The 26,295-nt window shown below is 37.4% G+C and overlaps 1 protein-coding gene across 1 annotated transcript in view; it reads left to right on the forward strand.

The window, feature by feature from the left end:
- Ghr (growth hormone receptor) overlaps window positions 1–26,295 on the forward strand; it is a 258,960-nt gene that overhangs the window by 86,728 nt on the left and 145,937 nt on the right. Inside the window, exon 2 of the mRNA XM_078017960.1 lies at window positions 20,723–20,803. Within this exon, the coding sequence (XP_077874086.1) occupies window positions 20,734–20,803 (70 nt within the window). The 5' untranslated portion in view covers window positions 20,723–20,733. The remainder of the gene's footprint in view (window positions 1–20,722; window positions 20,804–26,295) is intronic.

The following is a 26,295-nucleotide window of genomic DNA, read 5'->3' on the forward strand; positions in this document are numbered from 1 at the left end:
TCCAGTATTGTATCATATTGCTAGCCTGGAGAAGATCAAAGTGCAAAATTTGAAGTTTGGTTTCTATTGAATGCATATCATCTTCACACATCATAAAGTTAAAAATGGCAAGTATAGCTATCTTAAGTCAGGGACTATACTTCTCTAGCAACAAGGATTCTCCATTTTCTGCCTATTGAGACTGAAAATATTCACAGAGCATAAGTCTAAATTTCTCATTTCTAAATTATAGGAAGCCTGTCACTTTTCTAAGCGGTACGATAAGGTTCTTTGTGGGCTCTACTTTGTCCAACCCAGTCCTCCTGGTGTAGATGCCCTTCCTCACCAACTACAGAATTCTACAACTCCTTGCTCACCCCATGCATGACCTCATGTACCTTTCAGCCTGCACAACTTGGATAAACAATAGTCTTTATATTGTAATATCAGTGTTCCCACTTCACATACTTTATCTACCCTTCTCTCAAACAAAGCAGAACATTTAGCATATTGTAATTATCCCTGGAGATAGCCTCTACTATTCTCCTTGGTTTTATTGCCTAGAATTTATTTTCATCTTTTTCTGGTCAACAGCAAATGTGGTTCATATTGTTTTTACAAGCAATATTTAGTTGTATTCACCATCATGTTTTACCCCCCGCCCCTTCTTTTCTCTATTTGTCTATGCACCAGTATATCCTTATTGCATGTGTCCTATTGGATTTTTGTCTGGTTTGTAGGTGCTTGGAAATACAGCAGTAAACAAAATAGACCAAGTCCCCAAACTCACATAATAGACATTGTAGTAAGAGAAGAGAAGAAAAAAAAGCAAACAAATAAATGTATAATATACCAAGTAAAGACAGGTGCTATGGGGAAAAACAAAGTAGTATAAAGATTATTGTTTATCCAAGTTGTTAGGAAAGAGTTCACAGGTAAAGTAACATTTGAATGAATACTTCAAGGAAATCTGGGAGAAAAGTATCCCAAGCAGAAGGGACAGCATGTTCTGTTTGGGGTCTTCAAGGGACATCAAAGAGACCAATTTTGTTGGAGCAAAATGAGCAAAAAGCATGTGGTGGTAGATGGAGGCAGAGATAGTGGGTGGGGGAATGTCAGATAAGACTTTGAGATCATGGTAAGCACTTCCTCACTTTCTCTAAGGGAGATGATATTACATGACAAGGTACTAAACAAAGAAGTGATATGTTCTTGTTTCACTGAGATAATTTTGGGTATTGGAGATAAATAGATTCAATAAGCAGGTAAGCCAATTAAGAAGTTCTTGTAACAATCCAGATAAGAAATATTGGTGGCTTGTATGAGGGAGATAAAGAAGGCAAGAAATGCTCATATTCTGTATGGAATTTGAAGGTGGGTCTGAGAGGATTAGTTGATGGAATATTGGTTATGAGATATGAGTGAGAGAATGGTGGAAGACTATGGAGGAGCCACTTAAGAGAGTAAAATCAAAGATTTGATTAAGGATTTGTAAGTTTGAGATACCTATCAAAACATCCAGGGGAATTATTAGTCAATTGAATACACAAGTTTATAGTTCATGTAAGAGGTCTCGACTGAAGTGCTTATTTGGACAACACCATCATGTATGTGGTGTTAATGTCAAGATACTGAATGAGCTCATCGAAGCAGGAAGTGTAGAAAGAGGAGGATGAGAATGATTCCTGGGGAATACTTCAGTGCTAAGTGATTGGAAAAATGAAGAGGATACAGTTAAACAGAACAAAAGGAGACACATTAAGATGGCAGAATTAATGAAGAATGGTGACCAAGATATAAAATTAAGATAGTGTTTCAAAGAGCAGGAAGTGATAACTATAGCAACTGTATTGACAGTTCAAAGATGATTAAAAATTAACCTCTAGCCAGGCATAGTGGAACATGCCTGTAATCCTAGCAGCTCAAGGGGCTGAGGTAGTAGGATTGCAAGTTTAAAGCCAGCCTTAGAAACTTAGTGAGGACCTAAGCAACTTAGTTGAGATCCTGTCTCAAAATATAAAATAAAAAGGGCTTGGGATGTGGCTCAGTGGTTAAGCACTCCTGAATTCAAGTCCTGGTACCACACACACACACACACACACACACACACACACACACACACACACACATCAAAAATAAACACTAGAATTTATGACTACAGCAAAAGCTATTTCACTAAAGTGGTGGAGAATGAATCCTGATTTGGATGAATTTAAGAAAACAGGCAAAGAGAAATAGAGAAAGGAATATAAGAAAAATTTTCCAAGTTTAGATTTAGGGAGAAGAACAGAAATAAGTCAATCACTTCAGAGACAAATAAATAAATAAAGTCAGGAAAGAGGGCTTTTTGTTTTTGTTTTTATAAGAGGAGAGTATTCTATGATGGATTTAAGATCGTTCCTATTTTCTTACAAAAATATCTCCTTTAGCCATTACTTAAATGAGAGTCTTTAAATTGAAACTGTCTTAATTGACTTAGTCTTCAGTGATAGTTTAGTAGGGTATTAAATTATGAATTGATGATATTTCTCTATCATTTTAAAGCTTTTCATTTACATTCTGACACTTGTTGTTGCTGAAGAAAAATCTACCAGTCCATTTGAATTCCTTAATAGGTGATTTGCCTGTATTTGAAGTACTTTTAATTTTTTTTCTATATCTTGATGCCTTCTGATAGATTTACTTTTTATTTAAACTCCTCAGTGATTACTTCAGACTTTTAACCTGGAACTTTAATCCATTCTTTAATTTTGTAAAAAAAGTAAAATAAACCTACTGTTGCAGGGTTTGGCACAAAGGAAGAGAAGTTCAAAGTATAAACTTGCAGTGCCACGTTGGCTGGCAATTCTGGCATTGGTTATATTTTAAAGCTTTTTTTTTAAGGTTAATATACTTCATCAGGAAGCTGGTCTCAAAAATCAAGTGACAGATAAAAGCTTAAAGGCTGGCTGACGTCAACTTGGCAAAATCAAACAGATTAAAATATTCTCTCCTATTTTTCCCTTCCTGGCGTCCCTTCATCTCTAAGGAATTATGAAGATGTCTTCCTTAAAAAGATATGCATAAAAAGGTAGAAGAAAAGATGGCAGCAACACCAACAAAGAAAATAATTCAGAAAAAAAATGGGAAGAAATACATAGATAGTTTACAGTAAATATTTTAAAGATTATTCAGTCTCATTATTTCTCTAACAATTATAAATAAAAACAATGGCAAATTACTTTTATCTATTAAATTATTAATAATGAGAGGGAAAGAAAAATCTTGCTAATAAAATAACAGTGAAATTGAAGTGTTTTTTACTTGTCTGGCCTGAGTCTAAATTAGGGCAGTTTGAAAGTAATTGGGTGATATCTACAAAAAAGTCACATAAATGTTCTAACTTTTTATGCAGCACCATTGCTTCTTGGAATCAACCATTTGGCAATAAATTGAAATACAGCCCAAGAGATGTTTATTGAAATTATTTATAACATTGAAAGAGCAGAAACAGTCTCTATTAATGACCTAAAAATTTTTCTGACTGTCAGACCTCCTTAATAAAAATTATGGGGTCTACATAGGTGTACAAATGAGCATCAAAAAGTTTCCTTTAAAGAAACTGATCATTTTAATGCATACATTTAAATGTTAAAGTGGAGAGCATTTTGGTATCTATATTAGTTCCTCAGCCTAGGAATAGGTTGAACGAAGAGGTGGAAAAATAGTATTCTGAATGGGTAGTAATAAGCATGTCATGAAATATTAATTAAAGAAACCTTAAATGTTGTGTTTATTGTTTTTGCTTATTTTGCTTCTGTTTGGGGGTAATAGGAGGCATAGTATTCTCCTTCAGCTGGCAAAGAAGAGAATACCACCTGGTAACTCCATATAAAGGGAATTTTCTCAAAGATACCAGATCTCTGTTGCTGTGCCGAGCGATCCTCACGTGTATCTCTCTCTCTCCATACATCGTGGATCCCTCATGGATTATTTTGTAATGTCCTCGAGCTTCCTTTCTTCTCCCTTGAGCGATCCTCACGTGTATCTCTCTCTCTCCATACATCGTGGATCCCTCATGGATTATTTTGTAATGTCCTCGAGCTTCCTTTCTTCTCCCTTGAAACTTCTTCAAGCTTACAGAGTTTTTCTTTACCCAACATCTGATTTCAGTTGTTTCCTATTGATTTGCTTTTTGATATTGGAACTTTCTTCTCCATCTAATCAGTTAAAATTAGCCAAACCAGGCTGACTTCACTTGAGTCAAAAAAGAATTGTTTAATCAGCAATTCTTAGAAAAGGTGGCAATATATTTGGAAGGTACTTAAGAAATTAATGTTAAAAATCAAAAGCAAACAAACAAACAAAAAAGAACTTTTTCTATGCTTTCTGTTTTCCTTTTTTTAAATTAGGAATTTTATTAAGAGAATACACAATTTGTTATCTTTATCTTGAGGTTTTTCACTTTTCTAATCTTAGTCTAACCATTAGTTTTATTTGATAAAGACCCTAATTTGGGGAATTTGATTTGAGGTAAGGTGGAATAGAATGTCACCTATTTTTTATTAGACTAATAGAATATTTCTGTCTGACAAGGATTCTTACTTCTGTGGGCCTCAATAGTCTCCCAGTAAAACTACTCACAAGTTCAAACAGTTCCAAATATTTCTGCTTCCAGTACACTAACAGGATTTGTAACTCCTTTGGAAAAGGTATCTCCTAAGGATCATAAAAAGTCAGATCACAACATCATGCATTTGGGTATATTTTCTTTCTTTACAGGGCATCAAAGTTTTTAGGTTCTGTCTTTACACAAGTCTTGTGAGGCTACTTTCCCCCTCTTGTTGTAGTTCTTTTTTTTTTTTTTTAATCACTACGATCATCGACCTAGCAAGAACAACTTAAAGAAGGAAATGTTTATTTTGGATCATGGTTCAGAGGAGGTTCAGTCCATGGTCATCCAATTATATATCTTGGCCTCAAGCTGAGGCAGAATATCATGGCAAAATAGTGTGCCAGAAAAAAGCAGCTCAGGACATGACAGCCAGAAAGCAGAGAGATCCCTTCTCACCAAGGACAAACTAGAAACCCTAAAGGCACACACCCAGAGACCTACTTCCTTCAGCCACAACTTAACCTGCCTGTAGTTATCAAAATTCTTGCATTGTCTCACACATGAAGTTTTGGGGGACACTTCATATCTAAACCATAAGACCAATCCCCTTTGACTAGAGTCTGAAAAATGAGGTGAAAAGGTCTTTCTCTTGCAAGAATAGCTATAAAGTCTAGGCTGCTTAGTTACAAAACCTCGAGCCAGTTGGTCCTTTGTCTGTGTATTAACCTTCACCTAGTGTTCATTTTCAGAGTGATTTCCAGAAGTGTTGGCAGGTCTAGATAACCCTCATTCATTTGTTCAGTGATCCAGTCCACCAATATCCAAACCAGCAGGAGTGGAGAAGATGAAGTGGAGGGATGCGTTCATTTCCCTAAAAGATGCATGTGATGTTCTACTCATGCTTCACTAGCTGGGACTTAACCATGTGACCACAGTTAACTGCAATGTTGACTGTGAAATGTCTTTCACTGGATTTTATTGCTTATTGGGAGTGTGAGAGTGAATATTGGGAAGAACTAGTAAATGTTAGTTGGATCACATTACAGATTGTGGTATTAATCCATTGAGCAAGGAAAAGTCCTTTAAGTGTTGTATTCAGAGGGATATCATGGTAGTAATTTTATTTCTCATTTGTATGACTTTGTGTTGTGTGTGTGTGTGTGTGTGTGTGTGTGTGTGTGTGTGTGTGTGTAGAATGGATTAGAGAGATCTTTAACCAGGTGTTAGGAGGCCATTCCTCAAGTCCAAGTGAGGATGGGGACCTATATGCAAACTCTGGATACAAGGTTTTATTTTGGAAGTGTGCTTTAGAGACATTAGGCAGACAGTTTCTACTCCTCCAACGTATGATTTCAAAACATATTAACCACAACTCAGAATCAGCAGATTTTTAAAGTCTAGTCATTATTAACTAAACTATTCAAATAACTTCCCCTCTTGAGACTTTCTTGTTTTCAAAAGGGTTTGTACGTACCGAATGTCACAGAATGTTTTATTGCATACAAACATAAGAAAGCTAACCAGGCAGAAGGAGCCTCATCACCAACAAAATGCCCTACCAATTCTGGCAGCTGTCATGGATCATGCGTAGCCTTCTTGTGTTGGTAGTGTGGTCAGGACTCTTGGTCAGACACAGGAGTGTTCATCAGATACACTCTTGTGTGTACAGTAACTCCCTGAGTCCACACTCAGTGTGAATCATGACGACTGTTCTAACCATGCAAACAGCCATAAGGACTATGACAACTCTCCCAAGAGGAAGCAGTCCTTTGCTTTTTGTATTTCTCATGTATGCAATTCACTAAATGTTTATTTAGCATTTTGTACCTTCAGATGATTTTTTTAAGAGTGAGAGAGAGAGAGAGAGAGAGAGAGAGAGAGAGAGAGAGAGAGAGAGAGATATCTGTTACAAGGTAATTTAAAAGAAACAAAATCCACATTATCTAAGTACTATATCCTCCTGCTCAATTGACAAAAAAAAATTCTTGGTTGATTAGGACTTTAGGGGGCTGGGATTGGGGGATAATAATTATGGAGGTGACACTAAAAAGTTCCTAGTCAACTCTATCACACTACTGATACAATCAATGGTTAAATTGTTTTCAAAATTAAGTATGCCGGGATTTCCCTCAAGATTGGAATTCCTACATTCATTTATGCCTTCAGTTAACAAATACCTAATGTAATGTACTCTGGGCCCTTGGGATACTTCAGTGAAATACCAGTGAACACACAGGGGGGGCACTTCAGCTTTGGTTCTTACACTCCTTAGAGGAAAGATGACATTGGATTCAGATAACCCCACGGCTGTCTTCCATTTCTCCAGGTGGTAGCCTTCATTGAGATCTGATACTCCGCCCTTTTTCAGCTGGCCTGGCCATCACAGTTATAAAAACCTCATGAAATTTCTGCCCAGGCCTGGCCTTCACTTCATCTGGCAGCACCAAAAGAAGTACTGAGCAAAGGTCAGGGAACTTGTTATGTAAGGCAATATCTGGCGCGATTTAATCTACTTTTCTGGTACTAGGTGAGTGTGTGTGTGTGTGTGTGTGTGTGTGTGTGTGTACAAGAGGGAGAAAGAATCATTGATTGGGGAGTTTCTGTGAAGTGGGTTCATATATGGAAGCAGCAGCAGTACCCAGAAGTTAAAGATTAAGACATAACCAAGCGGTGACCAAGAAACTTCCATGGAATGATCTCTTCAATCCTACTCTCTCTGCCTGATTTTACCAAGTCAGTGCATTGTGATCTTCTTTTATATGTGGCTGAATGACAAAGAAAATTTAAAAGGCTCTTATTATATAGCCTGGAGGAAACTGTATGAAAATCCAGCCTCTATTTCAGGAATATCTGCAGGATTATTGGTTAGTATTCCCTTACTGTTAACTTTGATTAAAGGGCTGATAATTAGGTTTCCCTCCATAACTTGCTTTTATAGTTTTAGACATAAATATCTGAGCTGCCTTAGGGTAGACATTTTATTTCTTGCCCCCGCCCTCTTTCATCTGAATTTCTGTTTGTTTTCTCTTTACTCTAAGCAAAATATTTTTCTAGTGCTGGAGCTTATAAAATGTTCTTATTAGGCAAAGCCTTTTACGGCCTTCCTCCTTGTCTGACCACCATCAAAATACAATTTGGGTTTCCAAAGTTTGTTCTCTGAGGGAAGGGCTAGTTTTTCTGAGAATTTCCAGAGGTGGTATAAGTTGTAAACTCAACAGAGATTACAACTTGCATTCAGAAAACACTTTGGTTTAAATTCTGTTCCATGTTTTACATTTCAACAGTCCAATTTGCATTTAGGGAAGTATTATAGAGAAAAAGTGACACCACAATTGCATGTTTATGTTGCATCTTCTTCGAGGTTTTCAAAAGTCTGAGCACTTTGAAGAAAAAGAAAATAAGACTTTGTCCTTTTATGTTTGCGGCTGCCTCTCTTTGCTGATTAAGTATAGTGCTTTGGGTCTCTCCATCCAGCCTGATCGAAACGACCCTTGTTGTCTGATGGCATGAACAACATCACTGTCTTCCTGTGAAGCTTTCAGGTGAACTTTAACAGAAAGGCATGCTCTCACCCCTTCTAAACTCCTGTTCGAAAACTCTGTTCTGGGTGTCTCTTCTGGTGTATTAGGTACCATGCTAAGTCCTGGGGAATACCAAGATGAACCCTCAGAAGAAAGAAGAGAAAATCAGGAAGGTGTGATGTTTGAAGGTAGCATTGATGTTGAAGGGTAGGTAGAATTGTGACTTTTCTTGCTGCAGCCTTGAAAGTAAAGAAATACTTTCTTTTACCTGTAGGAAGATTGTAGAAAGTCCAGAGAAGAGACAGTGGGCTAGGATTCTAAGAGGAGGCATTACATTCCAGAGACAGTGCTGAGATAGAATCACTTTGTGTGCAACAAGTTAAATGTGAGAAGAGATGGAGTAACTTGTATCTAGCTCAGGAAACAGGGTGAACCCCAGCTTAATTAAAAGGATTGGAAATAGAAGAGATGACCATTTGTTCATTAGGTGGGGATTAGAGGCTGGTAGGAAATGCCAATTTAAGGAGTTAATTTTAGATGCCAGTGAATATCCAGTTGTATTATTTCCCTGGGTCTGCGGAGTATCTCTTTGGTACTTCATCATTTATATGATGATATGATGTGGAACTGACCCCCGAGGGTTTCTGATGGTTTCCTTCCCCATTTGAAAGTAAAGTTTTAAGTGATCACGTGACATCAATTGATTCAAATGTGAAAAAAAATTCACTTGAATCACTTTTCAATTTCAGGGGAAGATGAATGTTTTATTCCTATTCTTCAAGTTGTGAAATAATGGATTTCACTCAGATGGATTGTAACAACAACAACAACAACAAAAATAAGTGTTTATTTGTCCCTTTATTTCCTGATCACAGGGCAGTCTCTGTGAATCATAAGTGGTTCAGGGTTTGGCTCAGGCTATCGGTTCCAACCCTCTTCCACCAGCCATTTTATTTAGGAGAAATATGGCCAGGTCATTGAATTATAATTTCCTGAGTTATGCTGCGGTGGTCCCCTAGGAGAATAAACATAAGCCTCCTGGGAATTGAATGTTTAATTCAGGAGGATTGAAAACAAGCTATCTGGAGCCAAGATTTGCAAGAATGTGTTATAAAGATAGACTGGCCATAAATACAGGCTCTGCGTCCTTGTCTTTCCTCTACCCTGCTCTGTTGTAGATTTTGACCTTGGTTTTGGTTTATCTTTCCATTGACAAAGTGCCTGTATTTTTGTTTTGTTTTGTTTAATTTCCTGGTTTGGCCAGGAATTTAGGTGAAATGTAAATTCATCAAACAGATAAAGACAGGATCTTTTAGGCTTTCCCACTTTCCCTTGGGCCATCTCTTGTCTATGAAGGAATTAGAGAAATGAATTTCATCAGATGACCCAGAGGTAGGCAGAACCCCAGGCCTGCTTTATCGTGGCCAAACTCTGGAGATGGGCCAGTACACCAGAATGCCAGTGTGTGCTTTTATTCCTCATTGCACTGGAAAGCAGTTTTATTTCAGCTGATTAGTATGTTAGTTTTCCAGAAAGAGAGTAATCTCAGATAACAGAACAAGAATGTGAAAATTGTCTAACAACTCTTAAGTTGGAATCAAGGGAACTGAATAACCTTAAGGCAGACTATCAGTAAGCTGTCTACAAAGGAGAGCTTATTGCACCTGTTTCTGTATGGAGATGTTCTGCTGTGCAAGTCAAGGCATCCTCATCCTGGTTAGTTAAAGGGGGAAAAAGTCATAAATTATTTACTACCTATTTATTCAGCATCCTTTATCAGTTATCATAATTTGATCAGACAAGATTATCACTAAAGTCCATTCTGGTTCCAAATTTCCATGTACTGCTTAAAAAAACAAAACAAAACAAAAAAACCCAAAAACCCCCAACTCTCTCCATTGGACATGTTTCAGCAGTGGCTGGGTTACTATTTTCCTGATTGATGTTGAGGAAGTAAGTCAGTCTCAGGATCCATAATAGACTTTTAGAGACTTAGATTTCTATTGCTTCCATAACAAGTTAGCACAAATTTTGTGGCTTACAACAACACCCACTTGCTGTCTCACTGTTCTGTAGGTGAGAAGTCTGAGCACGGTGTGGCTCAGCTGGGTTCTCTGATGTGAATCACATTCACAGGACTGAAATCCTTCGAGCTGCTTTGCCTCTTGGAACCTTGTGCTTCCAAACTCATTTGAGTCACCGGCTGGGTATAGTCCTTGCTAATTGTAGGATGGTGTTCCTCATTTTCTTGCTGGCTACTAGCCTGGAGCCAGTTTTTTCTCCTAGATGCAGCCTGCATTGCTAGGCCGCTTTCTATGTAGTCCCCTGAAGCAAGGGCAGATCAAGTCCCTCTTAAGTTCCTAATCTCCCTACTTCCCCTTCTTCCCCATCTCATTGACTGACCTCCTCTTCTTTTATAGTCTCCTAGGATTGCATTGGCTCACTTAGATAATCCAGGATAATCTCCTTATTTTAAAGTCCATTGACTAACCACTTAATTACATCTGTAAAGTCCCTTCACAGCAGTACCTAAATTAGCGCTTGATTGAATAACCAGGGATAGTAACTTTGGAAGAACCACTTGAACATTTTGCCTCCCCAGAGTTATCAGTGAGCCTAAACTAATATGGTTGCTTGAATGATCTTATCCCTGGCTGGTTGATTTCATCTCTCCAGGTGTCTTTTCTTTTCATCTTGGCATTTCCTTGGGTGATAATTTTGCATCCTATTTTCACATTCAGTATTTCAACCACTTATCATAATAGATGTCTGTTATAAAAAGCACATTTCTTAGTTGGCTGAGGAAGATTTCTAGAGGTGGACCAGCTCTACTGCACAAACTGAAAAATAAAATAGCACATTTGGTTTGCGTTAGGTAAGTGATTCTCAATTCTGGCTGCACTTTAGAATTATGTAAGAAAAATATCAATCCTCAGGCTCCACCCTGGAGATTCTTTGTCTATGATAAAGCCAGAGCATTTATTTTTTTACATTCTCCCAGTGATTCTAACATGTAGCCAAGATTGAGAACTTTGATATGCTCCAGATACTCCGTTTAAGAGACAAGGAACCTAAGGCTGGAGGTGAAAAAATGACTCACTTCAAGTACCTTAACTAGCTGCTACTAGACTTCAAAGTTCTGTGCCACAAAAAAAAAAGTTTATAGTTTAATTATATATAGTGTTCAGTACTTAGTAATTATGTAAAAATGAGTATTTAGAGATCTGGAACACCCCACTTCTTGCTTCAGTGGCAAGATGATTTCTTTCTAGGACTTTAAGAAACTAGTAATCCTGACAAAGTAACTGTTTATAGGTCTCTTCTTAGCAGCTTGGCCTGCCTTCCAAGTCGTAAAGAAACAGATATATTCTGCATTAGCCAAGTACCTGGCCACGTGGGCTTCCACAGTCTTTCAGTATTTCTGAACTACACCGTCCAATGCAGTAGCCACTAGTGACATTTGAAATGGGGCTACTCCCAACCAGATGTTCTGTGAATACAAAATACAGACCTGATTCAAAGACATAGCATGAAAACAAGGGCACAAAATATCTCAATAAAGCCTTTCCCACTGATTACATCATAAAATATTATGAATATATTGAGTTAAATAAGATATATTATCAAAATTAAATTTTTTTTATTTTACTTTCTGATACGGTTCTAAGAAAATTTAAAATTATGTATCTTGCCAGCATTTGTGGCTCATATTACATTTCAGTTAGTGCTGTTCTAGAGAGTGCTTTCTATTAAAGCTAGTAACAATGAATGGTCCAAGTCCAAGCTGTTATACCTCCTGTCATCTTGAGTAGTGAAGTGGTACGTTGTCAACTTCCTGGAGATGAGACATGACATTGATCTGCCCTGTGTTTGCCATCTATCTGGCAGCCAGTCAGTCTGGCAAAGAGACTTTTCTATTTTTATGTATAGGCTTAAAAATGGGGAGAAGTCCCTGTGTCATGGAGAAAGCACACTACATAGCTCTTAAGCAATGTACCCAAAAGCAGACCAGGTGCTAAGGCATGGAAATGAATATTTTATCCCTTGAGCAGAGCAACTCTTGAAGAAACTGCTATGTCAGCAGTCATGAATTATCATGTCTCAGTATTCACGTGTCAGCATTCATGAGTTATTGCTGTCCTTGATATGCCCTGAGCTCTGGAAATATTATGGTGTCTGCCTCCCCCTACAACTCAAATCCCAGTTTTGTTCTCTTTTTTTCTTGCTTTCTCTAGTTTTTTTTTTTTCTTCCCCCTGATTCACTGGCACTTGAATCATATGTTTAGTCTGCCTCGTTTACTGTTTAAGAAGAAGCAGGGAATGCAAAGGCAGGCTTTGGAGATAACAAGGAGAGTTCCAAATCCTCCTCAGAAATATCCCATCTTTGTGAGCTTGGGAAATTTACTCAGTCTCTCTAAGCTCCTCTCCACTTCTATTTCCTCTCTCTCTCTCTCTCTCTCTCTCTGGTACTAAGAATTGAACCCAGGGGTGCTTATACTGAGCCACATCTCCAGTTCTCTTTTATATTTGACTTAGAGAATTGGTCTCATTGTGTTGCTTAAGGTCTCACTAAATTGCTTAGATTGGCTTTGATCTCTTGATCTTCCAGTCTCAACTTCCCAAGTTGCTGGGATTACAGGAGTGCACCACAGCACCTGGCCCATCTTCTCATTTGAAATGTGAGGCTTTCCCTCACAAGTCTGTGTGAAGGCTGAATGAAATCACAAGATGCCTGGCACACTTATTCACTGGGCACATTTTCTGGTGGGCACCTACTCAGCCATAAGCAGGAGCTAGTTGTTCTGAGTGCAATAGTGAATGAGGCACAGCTACTGACCACACCACCCTGTCTCATTTGCTCAGGACTGAAAGAACAGAAAGACAAGGAGCCCTGTAGCATCAGGATGGGTAGCCCTCAGAAAATGGTAGCTATTACACAGCATGATGCAAGGTTTGACTTATCAGAAAAGATGGAATAGTGCTCAGGAAGGGAATTGAAACCTACTGTGATTACATGACTATTCGAGTCACCAAGTTAGGCAATGTGGGGCTGGCACAAGGGCATGAGATTGCTGACTCCTCTAGTAATGCTTTTCCCCAGAGACCACATTGCCTCACTCTTGGTTTCCCAACTTGTTTACCTTAAAAGAACAACTTTACCATGTTGGACTTGATAAAAAATAAATAAATAAATTTTAAAAAACGTTTTCTCTCGATTTTTGCTCCTTATGTAATCAGGGTGTGCTAGTTACTCTTTTTTAGAAAATCTGCATTTCTTTCATAGCTTCAAAAAAAGGTAGGAACATATGCATTTCTTTGAGATATAAAAAGTATTTGGGACAATATATATTATTATATTAATCATTGTCAGATTATTATCCCAATGAGATAATAAATGTTTTTGTTTGAGAGCTATATTCTGGGAGAACTTGTATCCCATAGATTATTAATCTTCTTTTATATTAGGTGAAAGGAAGAACATTTCCATCTTAGAGTTTCTGAATGAACTGTCCTAGTAATGAAAAAAATCAAAATTTAAAACAAGCTGCTTGTAGAGGGAAAGAAATAAAGCAGAAAGCCAGTAAGATGTTTCCTTTCCCAAATTCTACTTTGGAAAAAATGAGTTGGTCAATACAATGGCATAAAGTAAGATATAAAAAGGAGAATACTATTCAGATAAGCACCCAGGTGATGATTGATTTTTCTTTTCCATGTGAGTTATCCCTGAATTGTGAATTCATGAATGCACCAAGTGAATCAGACTGAGTGAACTAATGATCATATGTAGGGAGTAATTGTGGTGAGGTATTGTAAAGTGTATGTGGGTCCTACTGGATTTCAACAAAATGTCTCAGGTATTGAGAGAGTTCCTCTCTGAACAGAATAATCATGCATACCATGAAAGACGCAGCACAAAGCATTTGGCTACTGAAGTGCCCTTCGTCTCTTCAATCTACAAGGAGACTCAAGTTTCTGTAACCCAAATGCCTTGTCTGAGTTCTCCTGGGAAGAGTCAGTCCTATTATTGTTGAATTCATCCTCAGTTTTTCAGTTCTAGAAATCCCTGATTCACACAAAAAAATTATTGGAACTTTGTAATGGCAGCATAAAAATTAATTAAAATAAATGGGGGAAGTGATGGAGTAGGATCAACCCTTAGTCTTTTCCATGCAGCTGGATCTAAATGAAGAAAGTGTACAATTGCCTAAATACCTAATGGGCACATTCCTGCCTTATCCTAAGATGGTATTAACTCATTATCCTAGGAGACAGGCACAGTACCTTATGAAGAGCCTTCCTATTTGCTGTGAAGTGCATGATTTAAGAATAGAGATTTAAATACCGTGGCTGCCCTGGAGCACATTTGTTGATTGCTTTATCCCCAGCATAGATTCCCCTGATATATAAATGGGGGCCCCACTCCCAATCTATCCTATGGAAACATAATAAGATATTAGTAGACTATTTGTTGCTACTATAAGAAAAACTCTAATAACTAACTCTTTTTGGAGATATACAGTGGGTATGCAAAAATCTTTGAATGCATTGTTTCATCTAATCCTGATTTTTTTATGAGAAGGAACACTATTATCATTTCCATATTAATAATGAGGAAACTGAGGCTTGATAAAGCCAAGATTTGATCCTGGCTTTCTTTGACTCCAGAACTTATTTACTTAACCCCTGAGCTCACGTTTTCTGTAAATGAAGGTCAAGGTAGTCACTGTGGCCTTGGAAAGTATCTCTCTCAATGATTATTAACTAAATGTGATTCTCTGACAGTAGATCAGATGTCATCAAGTGAAATCGTGTTGTCAGAATTTACTCTGCAGCATTGTCTCATACATTTTGTATCAGCATCAGCAGATTGCTTAATCTTTGTACCTAATACTGCACATGGAACCTAGGTAGCATTATTTGCCTTCCCAGCTAATGATGTAACAGATCCAGCTCACACTGTCTTCACATTGGTAGCTTAATATCAGCAAACACAACAAATCATGGCCCTTTTTTCAATTTCAAAGAGAATTATTAAATACTCACCATGTATCATTGTCGGTGAGTCAAAGAGAAACATAATGTGAATAGTATACATGTGCACTGGGAATCCCTCCAAGGAACCTTTTGCAAACATGATCATATTAAGTCACCAGAAGCTTCCATGAATCTTCCTGTCACCACCATTCTGAATTTGGGAGGATCTCTAAACATACCAGTAACGATTGTATGTGATTTAGAAATAAAAAAAATTATTCAGTTATCATTGTTAAAAATTAGGCTGCTAACATCATACGAGCATAACACAGATTAATATCCTTGAAATGTTAATATTAATACAAACATACAAACCATAAAGAGTATAATTGGGCTGTCATGTGTAATTTAAAATTTTCAACTAATTAAATTTTTTAAAAAACAAGAAGAAGTGGAGTATCAGTTTTAACAATATATTTTATTTAACTCAATAGTCTAAATTATGATTTCAACATGCAGGCCATGTAAACATTTTTGAGATTCATTTCAGTCTTTTTTGTACTAAACATTCAAAAATATATATGTATTTTGCACTTACAGCCCATCTCAATTTAGTAAATTTCCAACACAAATATTTTATCTTAGAGTTCATAAAATGAACAGCTAAAAAAGCAGATTCACATACCCTACCAGTTCTGAATATACTTAATTAAGTGCTTAATTAGAATAATTAATTGCAATTAAACGTAATTTAAATTTGTGTTTAATTCCTCAGCTATATTAGACACGTTTTTGAGTTCTCAATAGCCACCTGTGACTGATGGTAACTGAATTGGTCATCACTGGTATAAACTATGCATGCTTATTTGTTTGGTAAAAGATCCACTGTTTATACCACTCCCTTTTCACTTAAACCTTACAGTAAACACTGTGCACATTTAAAATTCCCAATCTTTATTTCTTACTTGATGTCAGAGAGAAGAACAATCTCAATAACATTATGGTCATGTACTACATAAGTGTTTTCAGTGAATGTCAGTCTCTCTATATAATCATGGTACTCTACTATTATAATGAAGCTGAAGCATTCCTATTGCCCAGTGATGCCGTAGCTGTGATGCTACCCTAGTATAATGCACTGCTCATGTGTATGTAACAATGCTGGTATAAACAAACCTACTGAGATGCCTGTTATATAAAGGGACAACACACACAAATATGTGTAGCACATAACACTTGATAATGATAATAAATGATTGTTTCTGGGTTCTGTATCTATTTTTTTTATTATTTTAAAGTATGTACTTTCTACTTATGAAAAAAAGAGGTTACTGTATATCAGGTCACAACAGGAGCAATCTCACACATCTGTCTCATGTTTATTGTGCCCTGTTGTTTTGTTCATAATGGCCTAGGCCTACACACACACACTCACACACCATACAGCATAGATGTGTAAGAGGTTTGTGGAAATACACTCTATGATATTCATATGATAAAATCACTTAACAATACATTTCTCAGAATCTGTCCCATTGTTAGGCAGCACATTACTGTGGTTATATTAAAAAGTGTCTGTGAACGCTTCCTTCTTCACTAATGGGAAGGAAATAAATTGACCTAATGCATTTTGGATCTGACCAATTTTCAAATGATCACTACCATAGAAAGTAGGTAAAAAAACATGAACTGTGAATGCAAACCGCCCAAATAAGCATCTGGGGCTAATAAGAATGGGTAATTACAGACACCATTTTGTATTCGCCCCTTCTTTTTCTGTACTGAGTTCTTAGAAAAGCTTCACCAGGAAGTCAATTAATTCAGTTTTGCAATATTTTATTAGTAATCAACACCAGCATCAGAAAGTACACATTTATCAGGTTATCTAACTGGAGTCTTGGTTTTGCAATATAAGCCATTCTGTCTCTGCTGGAATTTTGAAAATTGGCTCTACTGCTTTTTCAGTATCAGGAAAGCCAAATCAGCAAAATAACAATTTGGGGGAACTTACTGATTAGTGCAGCTAACATTGTGATATTCTTCTGGACTTTGCATTAACCAGACTCCAGGCTCCTAAATCTATCATTCAATTCCTCCCATATATTAATATGTTAATATCACACTTTTAAAAATGCTTTTAACCACTTTCCATTTATTTATTTATTTTTGCAAGTGCTACAGATGGAACCCAGGGCCTCTTTCATGCTTGGCAACTGCTCTACCACTAAGCTGCATCCCCAACCTTACACTTCATTTTGTTTCTGCCAAATTACCAACAAGATATGAATGGGCATATTTTTTCCCATGTAGCTTAATATAATTTTTAATACTGCTTTTCATAAAAATGATATGGGGATTTTTCACAAAATAGTATAGTCTTCATATTAAATTCATCGAATCCTCATTATCTCTAAGTAACTGTCTCTTATATTTATTAATGTCATCTCATTTTCTTTAGTCTTTTTTCTCCTATCTTCAGCTTCCCACTGTACATTTCTGAACATTTCCTGAAGTCCCATAATTGTCTTTAATACTCAAGTATCCGAAATAGTCATGTGACTTTCTCCTCCCATTGAAAAACTCAGATCCCAAAGTTCTGATTTCTGTCTGTCACACTATCTTTCATCTATACAAACACTCAGTCATTTGTGATATTCTTATCATATCCTTATCTAGACATCACCAAATCTCCTTAATGTACCCAAATGAAATTAGGTTAAGAAGGTCGGCCAGACAACTTTATCCTAAGGAAAACCCACTTTTGCATGTCATAAAACCTCTAGAGAGTTTCTGATTACTATGAGTTGAAAATGATTTTTCAGTCTGGTCCTACCTTGTCAATCCAATTTTATCTCCTTTATTCACAATTCTGAACCTTGGTCTCTTCTTAGCCTCCTCTGAGTGTTACCCTAAACATACTCAGAATTCATCCCCACATCCAGAACATTCACACTGAGATTTTGCCCATAAGAGTTCACTATAGGCCCTCTCACTTTTCCTTATTCATCACAATCTTATCAGTCATTTAGTTCAAATTTTAAGCCCCTCAATTTAGTAGCTCATTTTCCTCTATGTTAACTTACCATTTTTTACCTATGCTGTTTCTTTTCCGTTTTAAGTGCTTGTATTGCCTAATTCCTCAAAAGGCATGCTTTTGATAGTTTTTGCATTACTTTCCACAGTGCCTTGCACAGTACCAGAAGTCACTAATAGTTCAAGAAGTAGTTGCTCATTTTAAGCTAAAAAGAACTGAAGCAATTGCCCTTCCTACCTGGAGTTGGTTAAAACATTTTAGAAAAAAAATGTCATATCTAATCTTTTCTCATGTGTTTATGGATTATTTTGTAGCCGTGGAATGAAAGTCAATATATGAGAGACCCAATTCTGTAATTTGGAGGCCTCCTCTGTTGGGCAGTCTACAAAATTTGAACTCATGCCAGCTGGATTACACTGGTTTTAAACTATCTCTCCCTTGAGGAAGGAGGAAGCAGGTAAAAGTCTTCTGCACTGAAGGTGGAAATTGTGTGAGTTTCATTTTGCAAGAAGAGAAGTACATTTTTCTCTTCCTGATGAAAACCTTACCATGCAGCTATAGTAAAAAAAAAAAACATGCAGAAATATCACAAGAAATTTAAAGTAGGATTTTTCCCTAGGAAAATATTGCAAGCTTTAAACCCTATTAAGCTAAGGTGCAATTTGGTAGATTCCTCTCAACAATGCCTGCTTCTACTTAGATTATAAGTAGAGTGTCTTATGACAGCTCTTTGGATGAAGTCTTATACTTTGGGGTAATGGGTACATATGATAATCCAGTCAAAAAGAACAGGGGAAGGGAGATTTCTCTTCCTCACCTATGATACATCATTGGCTATATTCAAGTTCCCAAAATTGTGTGTCGGTTGGCACTCTGTCTTTTCCTAAGGATATTTTCTTTCAGCTATAACCTAATAAAGAAGGCTCTCTCATGTAGAAGCTGCACTATGGAGCTCTGCAAAGCTGATGGAGCAGCACAGAATCAAATCAAATAGAATATCTGTTGGCCTGGGTTGTGATAGCTCTAGAGAAAGTTCTCTAGGGGAGGATGAAGGGTGCTTCTTTGGGAGTCATTACCACTGAGCCATCACTAGTGGAAGGAATGGAGACATTTGATTCTAATAAAGCAATTAGCATTACTGAATCCAACCACATTCCTTTAGCCTCCTCCTGGTTTTATCACTAGTTAGATAGATTCAAGTCTTTATGAGATGCTTCAGGTGGCAATGAACTGTTCACATCTCCCATTTGGGATTATGATAGTTTTAAATATCTCTCTTTCTGCTATGGGTGTGTGCAAACAGATTTTTTTCCCCCTAATTTGGTTCTCAGGATTCTGGCAGTGTTTGAGGGGGTTTCTCTTTCAAGTGGGTGTGCACAGGGGTTTTCAGATGCAAGAAGATACTGGCTTCACAAAGAGATGTGTTTCCTTAAGAATATTTTAAGAACATAAAATTGTATGAAGCAATAAACAATGATAGGGTGTCTGGAAATGAAAGTATAGGATATTAGACATTTTTTATCTATTCAGTTGGCAGAGGACCATGCCTGCCAGCCCATGAAAACAAACATTTTTGCTAGTCATTTCAGCCTGATTAGGGAAAGCAAGAAGGGCTATTTCATTATTGTTAAGATTGCATAGAGGCCCTGGAGGAGGTGGTAGGGTGATGATGGTCAGATATCCCTGTGTGACTTGGAAATAGTGTCATTTAATGAAGACACAGCAGTGAGGCTGTGGTAATTTCACTTGATGTCTGATGTTTTCACATGGAGCCGACAAATGTCACAACAGCTCCACAAAGGCCAGTGTGCAGAGTTCATTCCTGAGCTATCCAAACTTGTCTTTAGAGAATCCTGGATGTAGGAACCATGGCTAATTATTTCAGAGAAGTTTATTTCTTCCAGATAAAGGTGTGTGCTCACTAAGGCATGTTGTTCTGCTCCTTTGTTCATTAGACTGAACGGCTTGAGATGAGAGTCACATTTGGGATCCCAAATGTCTATGGAGGCCAGAACTGATCCTTCTTGGTGTGTTTATCTTCCTGAGTCTTTTGAAAGTGCCACCGATGTGGATGTTGTGTTTTCTTTTGCCTCTCACCTTTCTGGGATAGCTCATTAGCAGTGTTTTGAGTGCTAATTAAACTCATTTGATCCTTGGGAAACAGACTTAAGAAATGTTACTACTGCAGTAGATTGCTTGGTTTATCTTTTAATGGCCTTTCCAGCTTGATGCCCCATGCCTGATGATACTGCTGACCATTTTTTTTCTATTTCCGGACCAAATTAAAGTGAACCACACTGGCCCTGTTATTGAAGCAGTGCGTGGGGGTTATTTGCTATGAGGTGGTTCTGTGGCTGTCCGCCAGGATGTGAAATCTCTAGTGTCCATGCTATTTCCTGAGGTGAGCACCCACGGGAAGTAGAATTTACTGCAACCTGTCGTTTGTGCTCACGAACAGTATGACAGTAGGAAACTCTGGGGCCATGAAAGAGTTTCTAGGCTTCATTTTAGAATCAACATGTCAGTGCATTCCTGGTTTCACCAGTCTTTAAACAGTATTTCATGATAACGGTCTACTTTTTGTTGCTTGGCTTCATCATATTCTTTCTGTGATTACAGGTCCCATAGGTATGGATCTCTGGCAGCTGCTGTTGACCTTGGCACTGGCAGGCTCAAGCGATGCTTTTTCTGGGCATGAGGGTGAGTTCTGCTTTCCTATTCCCACCCTACTGTTATAAAACAGCACCAAACTTTGTTAAATCCAAATTCTTTGGGTGATTTAATTAAACAATGCAAGGCTTAGGAAACTTGTTTTAGTTTTAAAATCATAAACTGGGAGGGCTTTTTTGTGAATGCTTTATGAGGAATACCATAGTCAATTTTGGCATCTGATGTTTTTACATTGAAAATAAATGCTACATAACATGCGGAGGTCATTTATGTTGAAGGCAAACCAGGTCTCTAGTCCTCAGGCTCTGGGAGAGAGATGGAAATTGCAGTGAAGTTTATTAACTTACTGATCACTCAGCTCATCGGTGACTTAGGGTATCATAGTCTATTTCCAGAGCTTGGAATTCAGGCCTCTTAATCATATTCTTTGAGACAGGAAATTGCAGGTTTTAAATGAATTTCACCTCTCACTCTCTCTGTGATTACCGTTTGGCTAAGTTTGAGGGAAGAGACACCTGAAATAGTTGAACGACATACTCAGGCTTCGTGAATTTCCTTGGCCGTCTCTATAATTGTCCCTTCTTTTTTGAACTCTTCTTCTGGAGAAGTTGCAATATTTTCAAACTTAAGTGTCAGAAAAAAACAGAAACAGGGAAGAGTTTTGAAAGGGAAAAGCAAGAGGAGGTTTTTGTTTCTTTGTTTTTGGTCCAGAAAGAAAACTTCTCATTGGGTGGGGGACTTTTTCAAAAATCATCTTGAGGACTTGTATTTTTTTTTCCTTGCCTGTGCTTCAGCTGAGAAGAACAACAATGTATTTCTCGAATTCCATGAAACCAAATTCAATTGTTGCTTGGAGAGTCACTGATTCCCTTCACACCCAACCCATGTTGGAAAACACAGTTTAACAGAAGACTTAGCACCTTAAGATGTCCTGCATGACCTTCAAGCCAAAAATAAATGCATCATAGCGAGCTGCTGAGGGTGTCCAGAGTAACTTAGAAAACGAGGAGGGTAAAATATGTTGTTTTATCTGTTAAAGCAATTCCAAAATATTTATAGAAAGAAGTCATAATTGTTTAAAATATTTTCTGGCCTCTCTGGTGTTATAATGTCAACATTATGCAAGTCAAACGTGGAGAGAATTGCAGGCTCCATTTCAACAGCTTTTCCCATGGCTGGTTTTAGACCCTGGTTATGTGCCAAAGAACTGAAACTGAGATCCTCTGCTATTCCAAATTCATGGAGGTTTAATCTCTCCTCTCTTCACTAAGGTGACTGGCACTCAATATGGCAAGGCCTGAAGAATTTAGAAAACCCGTGAAATGAAGAGTATGGCACAAGAAATTGAAAAAAAAAATGCATCCCTGAGTGGGAACTTAGAGCTCAAATTGCATTTCAGACCTAGAGAATCTGCAGAGAACATATATCTCAGCTGCTTCAACAGTTTAGTAAACCTTAACTTCATAAGAAAAGTAAAGAAAAAAATACCATTGGCTGTTTTTTAACATAAATTTTATTGTGTCTATTTAAGATATTAAAAAGGTTGTTATAAAATACATACATGTAATAAAATGGTTACTATAGGGAATCAAATTAACATGTTCATCATTTCTCATAGACACCAATACTCACTGCAGCAAGAACAGCTATAATTTACCATGTGTCAAAACTCCTGAATATGAAACATTATTATCAACTGTAGTCCTAACGGCATACATTAGATCATTGGACTTGTGCATCCTACATATTTGCAATTTTGTCTCCTTTTACCTGTAGCTCCCAAGTCTTCTTCCTTCCCCCAACCCTGGTAATACTGTTCTTCTATATAGTTGACCTTTTTGGTTTAGATTGCACAAATAGATGAGATCATGCAATAGTTTTCTTTGTGTGTCTGGCTTATTTCACTTAATTTAATATTTATATTGTGGCAAATGGAAGAATCTCCTTCTATCTTAGGCTGACTAATGTTGCATTGTGTATGTGTGTACCACCATTTCTTTTATCTGTCCACCCATGGATGGACACCTAGGTTGTTTCATTTCTTGACTATTTTGAATGGTGTTGTAGTGAACATAGGTGTGCAGGTATCTCTACAAGGTGGTGATAATATTTGCTTGTCAGTAGTATTTTTTTTTCTTTCCTTTTTGTTTGGGGAAATCAGAGTATAAAGAAAGTCAATGGTTTATAATAAGCATAAATCATTTATATTATCAGTAGTTATATAAAAGGAGTAACTAAACAAAGAAAAAAAATTTTTTTCTTTTGTTCTTGTTGAACTAACTAAAATTTCATTAGAATACGTGGGTACTACAGAATAAAATGGCCCAGGGATTAAGAATAGGTATGATGTTTATGTAAGAAGGTATAGGTGAGCTTGTCCAAACATGGGGGTGGTTGTGTATGTGCCAGTTCTGGCCACTTATCTAATAGGTTCGGCCAAAGTTAGTGGGTGACATGACATGGATCATGATCTCAAACGACATTACTAGGCCATATGTTTCTTTTTCTGCCAGATCTGGGTCAAATCATTTTATTTTTATTTTCTTTCCCTTTGTATAAGGCAGACTAAAAATATAGGTGGAGAATTTTTAAAAAGCAGGCATTACTATAGGTTCATTAGCCATTTTTTTAAAATCCAGTTTGATCAATGAAAAGTGTGGCACTGTTGAGAGAGAGATGATGAAGACATCACCTGAAGAAAAGTTGCCCAGGATCTGGGAGAAGATGACGGATCTGTAGGCTGGGGGAAGATTGGCCCTTGAACCTTCAAGTAGGGTTTTTCTTGCTTGGGCAGATGAGTGATTAGTAGTGTTTTTGGCCTTAGAGTATTTTTTTATATTAAGTCTAATTGCCCTGTGGGAAATTTAATGAGAACTAAACATTGAACAGTATCATCATAGTGTTAACTAAAGTGTTGTAATAGATGTTTTCTCTCTGTCTCTCATTCTTAATATGAAACTCTATATCTGCTCCTCAAAGCAGGTTAGGTAGTCTCAAGGATAAGATTTTTTTCCCAAATCAAGAATGATCAACAATGCCTCATTTTTTGAGGACTTAACCAGGTTTACTTTACTAAACATATCAAAATTGCTGCTCCTCAAGTATTGCTAATGAAAACTGGGCAGAAAGATCCAATGGATGTAGATGTTTTTCAAGGAGTGCCTATTATCAACTAAGTCACATATCTTTACTACATTGATCAGCTTACAACTAAGGAGCCCCTTAGGCCTCAGCCACCTATGGTGGAAGTAGGCAAACTCCTTCCCCGAAGAAGTTCAGTGTAGCTGACATATTAAGAACGTCCGTAAGTTAACCAGGGCCTGGATGGCTGTAAAGTCTAGATCATGTGATGAAGGCAAATGGTCAAGATGCTTTGAAGTATTTTAATAGATACAGATTGGAGAAGTTAAATCAACAAGTTCAATGTATATATATTTCTCAAGAAGTTTCTGTTTTCAAAGCTTGAACAGGAGGCCATGAGGAATACAATGACTTTTCCTTTGAGGGATTTATCATGAGTTAAGAGATCCAGTATGTACACCATATTATATACAATATTTATGTATATATAATTTACGTACATGTATGCATGCACATGTATGTTAGGCATGGCCTATAAGCAAAGTTTATAATTAGTATCATAGCTCTCTTCACAGTAATTCTGCAAAAGGTGTTGCATCATTTTATACCAGTTAAGATAAGAAACTTATATTTGGAATAAAATGTCATGTTCTAAAGAAACCAGGATCCCTAAAATAATATTCTCTCTATATCTCTGAGCACTCTTTCCAATTCTATGAAAACTGACCTATCACTGATTTGAAAGAAAGGACTCTTCTGTTCTGGTTGCTAAAGGAGAGGAAATTACAGCACAGAGGGAGGAAATTTTTATTTTTAAAGTAAATCCTACCCCGCTACAGTTGAAGCTCTGCAGAGTCCTGTGAGATTGTCAAAACATATTGAAGATATTTCAAAAAAGTATTAGTCACAGCTGTAGTTGATAGAAAGTATAGGGTGTCTCTATTAAATATTTTCAAAAATGAATAATTCCAGGCTTTGCTGCATCACTGGAAGTAAAGGAGAAAGCCACAGAGCTTTAGTTTGCTGCCGTGTTAACCATCATGCTGGGCAAGAAGCAATTTTATAGTCTGTTCTAATGCATGATACAAGTTAGGATACATCAGCAATCGTATGTCACCTTTGCTTCTGGTATCACACACATCACACACTGGATTTGACATTGGGATTCAGTAGGTCACAGCAGACCAGGTGAAGCTACATGGATGGTGCTAAAGGGAGATACGAGATTGACCTTTGCAGACAATGACACAAAACAGTCTTCCAGCAAGTTATTATCCTTTATGGATTCAAAGAGGGATTTTAAATTTATGCTCCTAACTTTAAGGAACTCATAGTTTACAAAAGAGAAGACGGAGAAGTAAACATAATTCATTCATGAACCTCCTAGGTGATTAAAGGTTTAGAGCTAAATAATAGTACTATTAGAGTTTCACTTCAGAAATAATACTAGTAATAGGATAAAAGTGAATTTGAGAGGGATGGGTACAGAGAAACATGATTATAATAGAACAGGTGGGACAAGGGTGGTAAAAACTAAGTGGACCATGGACAGAGAGATGTGGAATAGCAATTAATTGGACACCTAAAGCCCGATTAATGTGTGGATTTTTGACTTTAGATATTTTCAGTGCCTTCCTACTCCCTCCATTTCTAAGCTTCTGCACTTTCAGTTAAATGTGAGTCAGTATTAACACTGACTCACTTTTAACAGTGGAGTCCTAGAACACAGATCAGACCATCAGCAGGGAAGTGCTGATAGTTACTTGATAGCAGTTCTCTGTGAGGACCATGCTGCAGCTGAGTGACAGCCAAGTGTCTCAGTTGCCTTTCTTCAGCACCATTTGCCAGAATTCCTCATGCCTGTGCTCAGCCCGGGTCCCATGTCTTTGTATGCTGTGGCATGGCTTAGGCTATTGTGAGTGGGGATCCACCATGGAGACAAAGGTCTCAACTCTCTCTTCATTGTAGTCTCTGGACATTCATGACTGTACCCCAAGACCATGACAAAACCCCAAACATTTTGTCATTGCTAGAGTATGTACTTACCTCACAGAATGCAATAAAATAAAAAAGCAGGATGCATCGTGCATTGCAAATGCACTGGGCAGAACCTGGGAGGTTGGCGGGGCTGACACAGTCGCTGAGTGACTCACCCTGTGGAGAAGCTGGCAGTGAGAGTGATTAGTTTTGTGTCTCAGTTAATTAGTAAATGGAAGCACTGGGACCACCCATGAATAGTTCCAATTCACATATACCCACAATAGACTCTATAGTCCTCCACCTTAGATCTCAACTTCTCCAGGACAAAAAAACTATTGTGGTTTACAAAATGTCTTCATGCCATGTTGGTTCAGTAGTCCAAACTGGGGGTCCTACTGTGTAGAAACCCAGAAGAGGCTGCTGTGATATACTTGGTGTGAGGTGCTGGCAAAGAGGAGCTG

The sequence above is a fragment of the Ictidomys tridecemlineatus genome, chromosome 1 (genome assembly GCF_052094955.1).
Source record: "Ictidomys tridecemlineatus isolate mIctTri1 chromosome 1, mIctTri1.hap1, whole genome shotgun sequence".
NCBI classification, from domain to species: Eukaryota; Metazoa; Chordata; class Mammalia; order Rodentia; family Sciuridae; genus Ictidomys; species Ictidomys tridecemlineatus.